Genomic DNA, 10,576 nt, shown 5'->3' on the forward strand with positions numbered 1-10,576 from the left:
GTAGGTGCTTGATTTTATACATCTGTGAACATGGAAGTGAGTGAAACACCTGAAATCAATGATTTGAATAGCTGAGCAAATCCTTTTAGCAGTGTATATGCTGAAATGAAAATAGACAAAAGTGTAGCATCATCATGAAGACAGTGCCTGATGTGATGACACAGAAGTTTAAAAAGAAGAGAACGAGACCTGAACATCTGAACATCCAACAACATGTTGTAATTATTTGTGTTTCGTTGCTGGTCTATCTTAAAATGATGGCGACAAACTAACATATTCAGGTGAGAATAACACACATACAAGAGGATTCTGTGTAGACGCTGTTGTGTTCAAAAGTCAAACTCTGTTCTGGTAAGAAGGGCATATTCCATAGAGAACTGTCTTTGGAATCAGAGTCAAACTTTCAGTCCCATGTTGGGTTTGGACCTTAGAGGGTGGTGACGTTGACCGTGGGGATGGATCAGTGTGACTGATGGACACTGAGAGACAAACTGAAGTCTTGAAAAGTGAACACACTCTCCTTAACAAGTCAGAGCATCATTGCTCTGTAGAGGAGACTGAATAGGATTCTCTGGTCTCTTCATAACAGCCTTTCTAATGTTGTGATCATTAGACCTCACCTTTAGTTCTCATTTGTTTATATAACGAATGGAATGTTGAATTTCTCTTAGATGTCTGTTCATGAAGTAACTTCTGCATGTTTTACAGTAGGCTGAACTGTTTCATTTCACATTAATACATTTTACACGTTATAGATCAGTGAAAATTATATCTGATGTCTGAAATATTACCTGTCTGACTGGTTGTTGACAGAACAGTTCTACTTTGCATGGAGAACATCACTAGGTTAACTCCTCTCAAACAACCCATTGTGTTTGAGCTAGAGGGATTCGATGTTCCACCAGGATACGGCTCTCTGTTTTTCATCCTGCTTCTGTTTCACTTCATTTTAGTGCTGCTGGCGAACGGTGTGGTGGCATTTGTCATCATCAAAGACAAAAATCTTCACAGACCCATGTTTATAATGGTCTGTCACCTGGTAGCCTGTGATCTACTGGGCGGCATAGCAGTTCTTCCTCAGATCGCGATGCAGTTCTTAGGACAGAAAAAGATTGCCTACGCCCCAGCCATCACCCAGGCCTTCTGTCTGCACTCGTACGGTACTTCAATGCAGACGATCCTGGGAGTGATGGCCTATGACAGGTATGGAAACACATCAGCATGAGACAATGAATTGAACATTTACATTGTTTTATACCAGGCATGGGCAAACAATGGCTTGTGGGCCACTGTAATACAGACTTTGTAATACAGTCAGCTAAACTTGTTTAAACTATACAATAAATTTTAAGAAATTAATTCAAATGTAAAATAACTTTACAGTAAGCCTTGCAGGTGTATGGTTTCTATGGTTTCCTGTCTGTCAAAGACCAAAACTTTTTATTCAATGGTTTTTGGATTTCAAATAAACACTCCATCCAAGTGCTAATCAGCTGGCCCGCCTGTAAAATTGTAAAACTTTGTGTGGTCCACCAGTCAAAAATTCTGCCCACCCCTGTTCTATTCTATATTGTTTCAAAAGGACATGAACTGTTTCTGGATTTCTCTCTTTCTCTCTCTCTCTCTGTCACACACACACACACACACACACACACACACACACACACACACGGTGGTTTCTATGCCTTTATTTCTCTCGCAGATATGTTGCTGTGTGTGAACCTCTCAGGTATCCAACCATCATGACGTCAACTCGGGTGCACATATCCTGTGCCGTGGCCTGGATTGTTGCTCTGGTGTTGATTGGCGTGCTCTTTGCCTTTCACATCAACGTCCCACTTTGTGGGACTGTCATCAAACACGCCTACAGCAACAACCGCGATATTATGTCACTGGCCTGTGGACCCACTACGGCCAATAGTATCTACGGTCAGTGCATTCACGGTCACAAATTGTTTTATGAGCATCATCTATTATCAGCAGAGTCAATACAGTTTTTAATGAGAGCAATTTACTACATCCAGAATTTGTTGCTGTTGCTTTTACCTTTTCTGCCAAAAATTAAGTAGTTAGCAATGTGAGACATAAAAATCATTTTCTGATCTTTCATCTGAATCTCCAATAAATATATCGCCACAATTTCTTGAGGCAGTCAGAGGAACCCAGGTCGATGAATTATAAAGCTAGCTGTGTGAAAATATCAATGAAAATGTTGATATGCATTTTAGACATTAATGGCAAGATCAACATTGCATACAAAACTGGTGGCCATGGGGAAAGTCCATGGCAACCAGTTTCAACACTAGTTGACAATCAGGAACAGGTTGGTGATGATTGGAAAGACAGTGCCATTGACAGTAGGGTCACCATCTCAAACTGCTTCTTCTGAGAGAAGGAAATCCAAAATTACTCATGCAAATCAACTCATGGAAAGAAAGTTTGAAGGGAGAGGATGTGTTTGCAACACATAGTTGTCCCACTTTGTGAAACATTAGAACGGAAGTATCCCACAGATCCAGAGGCCTCAGAGCTGCACATGTAGTTCCTCTGAGCCACTTTCACGGGAAAGTTCAAATCAAGTGGTCATTTGGCCTGCAAAATGACAGATAAAGAGCAGGTTGATGAACACACTGCAAAAGTGCTCGAAGTTTCTGCAAAAGGAGAAGGGGTCAGAGGCTGTAGGAAGTGGCAACCATCATAACTACCTCAGCTCTGGTGAGGACTGACTTAGAGGAGGAGAGGCTAGTCCGAGCCCCTCACACCATGAACCAAAGGGCAGTTAAGAGCCACAACCAGCAAACACTACTTGAATGAATGCTGTTGTTCCATCCACCAGAGTTACATGAGTGAGGGCATTTCAAGATGAAAGACCCAAATAACTCAATAACTTCAGGTTACATTACTGGTGAGGTGGTCAACAGCATCAGAAAATGTTTCATGAAGTTGAAGATGGTAAATGTTTCAAAATTCAACTTCCAAGTACCCACTATGAAAATACCAATGTCTATACTGCAATATGTATCAGTATGTGTGTGCTAGTGGTGTGTCCATCCTCTCATTAAATATAAACCAATCACATGAACATCTAAGTCTACGAACAACACATTTATATGTACTGAAATTTAAATTTTACTTTGCTCTCAGAAACAGGTATGGTGGAGTTGCATCTCTTCACATCACTGACTTGATAGAAGAAGAACATACTGTTTATTATCCTCATAGGGAAACTACTTTTTCCAGTCTATTTCCAACGCACATGTATATGGTACAGGCCCTGAAACACACACAAACAAGGCTCTGTACGGCATGGGGGTAGATAGTGAGTGGCAGCTCCTCACTGGTGTGCCCTATGAGCGGCTTGTGGGGGATGGTGCCTTGCTCAAATACATCTCGGCAGTGCTCAGGAGGTATAGAGACATCCCTCTACTGTCCCTCCAGGTTTCTTCGGTCCACACAAGATTTGAACTGGCTATCCTCCGGACTGAGATAGTGCTGCCCCTGCCACTCACTCCTCTATTTCCCTGAGGACACAGAGGAGAGATTGAGGTGGAAAAATTACTTGAAACTCTACTGAAAAGATAACTTTCATGTCTTTGTTTTTCTAGGTCTGGCCATGACTTGGGTCTTGAGTGCAAGTGTCTGCATAATTGTTGGATTTTCTTACTCCAAAATACTTCATGCTTCTGTAAAACGACGACGAACTGGAAGCAGCATCAACAGCAAGGCCTTTAGAACATGTGCGATACATGTTGCCATTTTTCTGATCTACCAAACTGCAGCGCTGGTTATAATTGTGAGTCACAGGATTCCCTCAACCTCCGCTAATACCAAGAAATTCCTCAGCGCCTTACTCGTCATCATTCCACCATTAATGGACCCCGTGATCTATGGACTGGTCAGCAAAGAGCTACGTGAGAGCATCCTCAAGCATCTTTGCAAACAATGCTATCACAGAAAGTGAAAGTTTCTATCGTATTTCGGATCACTTCTTGAAAACATACCTGTACTTGAGGTGGACTCTATGTCATTACTCTAGTTCAGTGGTGGGTGGTTAGCGCCAGCAAGGCCTTCTCTGCTGGTCTAACATAACCAGAAATTAAGATATTTATAATGAAAGTTAATTATATTTTAATACATTTCTCTTAAATAACTATATTCAAATATATGTATACATATTAGGGTTAAGCTAGGTACTTGTTTCGAACGGGTATCTGGTATGGATAAAGCATTTTTGACGAGTACGAGCACAATAAGAGTAAAACTTGTCAATACTTGTGCTCGTGCTGAAGGAAAATCCTCATAACCAGTGGTCCCCAACCTTTTTTGCGCCACAAACCCGTTTCATCTGATACAATATTTTCACAGACTGGCCTTCACTTAACCACGCCACGACAGTTGTAGGCTAATAATAAATCATCCCCAGTGGTTTTATGTAAAATGCAGATATCAACAGACAACAAACAACCTTTTTTTCATAAATTGATAATCAACATCTCTGTAAACTAAATAATTGTAAGAAATAATTAAATTAGAAACTCCATTCAAGTGACTGCACTGAAATATAGCGCTTTACAATCAGTGCATTCAACATATGAGAAATACTAATCATTTCCAATAAAAGGATGAACAATTCAATAAAATAATAATAATTACATTAATGAGAATTAGTGGTTGGGGACCGCTGATCTAGGGGTAACAGGAGACAATGACACCTGAAGTGTATTCCGGACGTCTGGTCTTCTCCGCAGTTTGGTTTTCTTTATTGTCACTGCAGAAAATCCTGCTTCACAAAGACAGGAGGTTGGAAATGGAAGCAGGGTTTTCAATACTTTTTGGGCAATCTCAGGATAATCTGTCCTGACTTTAATCCTGAAGACTAGCACAGTTGTGGGCGCTTAACTTAGGGGTAATGGCTGGTAACCTGTCATCTGCCCGAGACCTCTCAAGCAGGACAGACGCATGCATTCGTCTGTGCGTCATTCCGTATATACGTCACTTTTCAAAATAAAACATCTTTAGACTGGTAATCAATAAAAAAAAAAGAAAGTCAAATGTTCTGTGCCACCTGGTACCCAATGTACTGGGTCTCGACCCGGTACACTGGGTACTGGGTACTGATGAAAACTGTAGTTTCATCATGGAGACAGTGCCTGATGTGGTGACACAGAAGTTTGAAAAGAAGGGAATGAGACCTGAACATCTGAACATCCAACAACAGGGTTGTAATTATCTGTGTTTAATTGCTGGTATATCCTAAAACAATGGCGACAAACGTAGTCAGGTTAGAAGAACACACATACAAGAGGAGTCTGTGTAGAAGCTGTTGTGTTCAAAAGTCAAACTCTTTTCTGGTAAGAAGAACGTATTCTACAGAGAACAGACTTTGCTTGCGCCTTTGAGGAAAGGCCTGGATTTCTTGTGTGGATGTTTCTGTATTCTGAGTGTGGCCTTCCAGTAGATGGCTGGCACTCCATCTTCCATTAAACCTGCCACCAATTTATAGTTAGCTCTCCTGCTCTTATGCCAGTTCAATCTGTGGTTTGGTGCTGGATGATTGTTCTGCAGTACACGTGCCATCCTGTCAAACTCTCCTGCCATCAGTGCCCAGCCTCGCTTTCTTGACATGCTCATGGACTCTCAGAACAACAGATCACAGACTTTCAGATTTCCCTGGATTCCCCACTTCCTTGCACTCACTACTTCAGTTACCCTTCCACAGCTTATTGGTTTTCAATAAAGATCATTGATTCATTTCATCATTGCCTCTGCTCTGCTTTTGGGTCACTCCTTGGTTAAGACCACTTCATATTGTAACACTGAAATCATTGGCTTCTTACTGTGAAGAAAACATTCACTTCCTCAATGGTACACAGGTTGAATAACTAAAACATGAGAAATTAAGTAAACCTTGTTATCGCGTAAAAGTAATACTATTTTACTAGAAAATTACTGTCCCAAAGTTTAGAGCTCTGAAAACTCAAAATATACATGGAAATGAAGGCAGGCAAATGAATAGCTTCATTGTGAAGACAGTGCCTGATGTCATAACACAAGATGTGAAGATCTGAACATCCAACTTGTGTTTAGTTGCTGGTCTATCCTAAAATGATGGCAACAAGATGTAACATATTCAGATGACAAGAAGATATGAACACATACAAGAAGTCTCAGTCAAACTCTGTTCTGGTAATAAGTATATATATAAAGAGAACTGACTTTGAGTTCACAGTCAATCTTTTGCTCCCACAATGGGTTTGGACCTGAGAGTGTGGTCACATTGACCGTGGGGATGGATCAGTGTGACTGATGGACACTGAAGACAAAATAAAGTCTTGAAAAGTGAACACACTCTCCTCAACAAGTCAGAGCATCATTTCTCTGTGGAAGAGACAGAAAAGGATGCTCTTTGGTCTTCATAACAGCCTTTATAATGTTGTGATCATTACACCTAACCTTTAGTTCTCATTTCTTTATATATGTAATGAAATGTTGAATTTTGCAGTAGCAAAAGAGTAGAAGTGGGTGACTGGTTTAAAAGGGCACTTGGGAGGCAGTACCAACATTGGCAGTATCCAAACAAGAACCAATGAAGTCAGAGACTGCAACATCCCGTGGCACCCTGAATCAAAATGTTACCCTGGCCTACTTGCATACACTCAAAAAAATAATACTGCATGTTACTAATGGGGCGGCAGTGGCTCAGTGGTAAAGCGGGCGGTAGAGCAGGTCGTCCTATGATTTGAGATCGGCGGTTCGATTCCCGCTCCCGCCCCCCCAAAAATACCCGGAGGTGAGCCAACAGTGGGAGGCGTCAGCTCATCTCCGGAGCACTGCCGAGGCACCCCTGAGCAAGGTGCCGTCCCCTTTACAAATTGCTCATTTGAGGCGCACCAAGAAGGAGCTGCCTGCCACTCTACCTCCCCTGCATGCCTACAGGCCCCTTTGTGTGTGTGTGTGATACAGGGGCCTGTACTCACATATATGTATGCATGCGTTTGTAATCAGTAGCTAGAGTGTGCTCTCTTAATTTCCCTTCGGGGATCAAACCAGTATATAAAATTAAAAAAAATTAATTCAATCAGTGAAACATTTTCACACATACAAATATTGAGTAGATATGAAAGCTCTCAAATCTGTTAAAACAAAATCTGAGTCATGAGTAAAATCTAAGTAATATTTTCTAGTACGTCTGAACGAATTGATTTGGTCCAAATACCTACACAAATTGAGTAAATGTAATGAAATTTGGGGGGGTCGCACCCCAATATGAGGGGGGATGGCACCTTGCTCAACGGCGCCTCAGCAATGGCTGGGAGGTGAGCTGACACCTCCCACTGTCAGCTCACACTCTGAGGGATGTCCTGGTGGGAGCAGGATTCAAACCACCGATGGCTGGCTGATCCACCTTCAAGACATCTAATATACCACTGAGCCACTGCCAGAGTGAGTGACCAGCACCCCAAAATCCTAAAAAGGCGGAATCGGTTCCCTTCTGTTTACTTGATGTTTTCAGGTTGTTAGTTACATCTCCAATACAATCGAGTTGACTTGTTTAATAATTACACTTATTAAACCTAACTGATATTTGTTAATATATTCTCAAAATGGTTGGTGAAACATACACTTATTATTACAAACATTTAAACCATGTAACCTGTGAGTCAAATAGTACTTTATTTTAAGTAAGTAAACTTAATTTACACAAATAATCCTGTTGAAGTTTTACTAAATAATTTTGATGTAGTCGAATCAAATACTCATGATGATGATATTCAGAATTTTTATTGAGCATACATAACTATATATTACTGTCACATTTACTAGGTCCTTGAATCATTTTTTAGAGTGTAGGTCAAAGATCAAAGCTAGTGCTCTGATCTACTTTCATAGATCTAGAAGAACTATCCTTGCTCTATGTTCTTACTCACACTGGCCTTCTCCCTTGTCTTTCTATCCTGTTCCTGACTGTACAAAAATTAACATTTGACCATGACCTAGTTTTCTCAAGGTCAAGGTCATCATCTCATTTTCATCCTCTTTGCCGCCCGAGCAATCTGCTTTTGGTTTCATATTTCTATCTGCAACGGTTGCGAGAATATTTGGTGGCCTAACGGACAATATTTGGTAAAGAAGATATTTGGTGGACAAATGGACGAACACACAAACGCTGACAGTTTAAATTTAAAGCGGGATGGAACAACCTTTTCTAGTGTGTTCAGTGCCTTCAAAATCTTCACCACTGCTTCCAGTCAGCTAGTTTCAGTTATAAAACTTTTCAGTTGGATCCTGTCCTGCTGACTGTATACCTGATAGTTGATCACTAGCATTCTAGGCTTCATTATGACTCCCATCCAAGTAGCTTGCATCTTGCCAACATGTTCACCAACACAACACTCATGTGCATGTATACAAAAGACTTAATATGAAAGAAATTATGTTATCAATTTGGTAAATGTGAAAGAACTTATGCTATCAATTCAGTAGAGGCGGTGGGTTCAGCCAAGGAGAAATGCGTACGTACCTCAGCATCCGTCGTTCAAGCAGCTCAAAGAAAAACTTGCCCCATAGTATACAAAAAAAAGCTGTCGAAGAAGAACTTGTGGTAAGGGGCTTTGAAACTGCAGACAAATGGGTCTCCGAATTGAAGGAAAATATATAATCAAATATATTCTCAGGTTTTGTATTTACTTTGTACGTATTTCATTTAGTAATGATATAACTTTTGAGTTAAGAAAATATATTGTGTAATGGGTGTCCACCTTTTAGCGGCGGGCACTGGCTGTTTAATATGTTTGACTCTCTGTTGTAGGTGGAGACTGAGACTGGAGAACCGTATAAGGGAGAACCAACCAGTCACAGAACAACGCGATGTATATGAGCTAATGTATAGTGGCTCATCCTTAAGGTGGAGCCTAGTGACGTGCATAATAAATATCTGAGATTCTCTGAACATGTTGTTCCTGCCCCCTGTCACGGTTCATACAACACAAGATTTTGTGTTAGGGACAGAGAACCCAGATCTGTTTAGAAATATTGTATTAGGGCAAATACATTTGATAAACAAGACAATTTGTTTCTTGTTTCTCCTCCCATTTTTGAACACGCACAACTGCTTTGGGTGGACTTTGTGATAAAAGTCCGTTTACCTAACAGAATATAACAGGATGCCCCTAACCGCAGAAGAGATTCAGTTGCACCTACACGCTTTAACGGAAAACTAACCATAAAAGGAGTGCAGATGTGTCTGCACAGTGTAATGGTAAACTGCTTTAACAAAAATTGATGACATAAACTATGAACTGTTGATTTGCTGATGCTCAATAAAAAGACGGACGGAGACAGCAGACAGCTCACAGTTTGGAGGAGTATCTTCCTGCTAAGAGCTCTGCTGTCCCTCGCGAGTCTCGGAAGACAACTTTGACTGGTGTGAGTTTGTTCTCGATAGAAACGCAGGTGATGTACCTACTAGGGGCCTTCTAAATTTCCCTGATACTTAACAACAACAAAAGATATTGTATATGTCAGAAAATACTGTACACCTTGCTATGAATGTTTTCAGTGCGTCATATAAGGCAATATAACCACAGAGCAATAAATGAAGCAGTGAAACTCCTGTTGAGCTGAATTCCAGTTGTATCCCTGATTTTTACTGTCTTTTAATTACTCAGCCAATTCATCAATATCCATCCATCCATTAAGCAGCAGCTTAAACAGGGAAGTCCAGACTTCCCTCTCCCTAGCCACTTCGTCCAGCTCCTCCGGGAGAATCCCAAGGCGTTCCCAGGCCAGCCGGGAGACATAGTCTCTCCAGCGTGTCCTGGGTCATTCCCGGGGCCTCCTCCCAGTAGGACGTGCCCAGAACACCTCACCAGATGCCCGAGCCACCTCATCTGGCTCCTCTCGATGCGGAGGAGCAGCAGCTCGACTCTGAGTCCCTCCCGGATGACCGAACTTCTCACCCTATCTCTAAGGGAGAGCCCGGACACCCTGCGGAGGAAACTCATTTCGGCCGCTTGTATCTGGGATCTCGTTCTTTCGGTCACGACCCACAGCTCGTGACCATAGGTGAGGGCAGGAACGTAGATCGACCGGTAAATCGAGGGCTTTGCCTTTCGGCTCAGCTCCTTCTTCAACATGACGGACCAATACAGAGTCCGCATCACTGCAGACGCTGCACCAATCCACCTGTCGATCTCCCGTTCCATTGTACCCTCACTCGTGAACGAGACCCCAAGACGCTTGAACTCCTCTACTTGGGGCAAGATCTCATTCCCAACCTGGAGAGGGCACTCCACTCTTTTCCGACTGAGGACCATGGTCTCAGATTTGGAGGTGCTAATTCTCATCCCAACCGCTTCACACTCGGCTGCGAACCGCTCCAGTGAGAGTTGGCGATCACGGCTTGATGAAGCCAACAGCACCACGTCATCTGCAAAAAGCAGAGACGCAATACTGAGGCCACCAAACCGGACACCCTCAACGCCTTGGCTCAGTCCGTGACAAGCACAGAAGTCCAATAACTGAACACCACTCGGGTTCTGATCGGGGGGGTCGTTCCTCCCAATCACACCCTTCC

General features: G+C 42.1%; 1 protein-coding gene across 1 annotated transcript; it reads left to right on the forward strand.

Moving 5' to 3' along the window:
- Positions 1 to 805: 805 nt before the first annotated feature.
- Positions 806 to 3,961, forward strand: LOC137606419 (olfactory receptor 13C9-like; the record flags this gene model as incomplete). The annotated part of the gene is made up of 3 exons (XM_068331669.1): positions 806 to 1,203; positions 1,703 to 1,929; positions 3,606 to 3,961. Coding segments are annotated over 3 exons (981 nt in total), but the record flags the coding sequence as incomplete, so codon positions are not given.
- Positions 3,962 to 10,576: the final 6,615 nt, after the last annotated feature.

Source organism: Antennarius striatus, chromosome 13, assembly GCF_040054535.1.
Source record: "Antennarius striatus isolate MH-2024 chromosome 13, ASM4005453v1, whole genome shotgun sequence".
NCBI lineage: Eukaryota > Metazoa > Chordata > Actinopteri > Lophiiformes > Antennariidae > Antennarius > Antennarius striatus.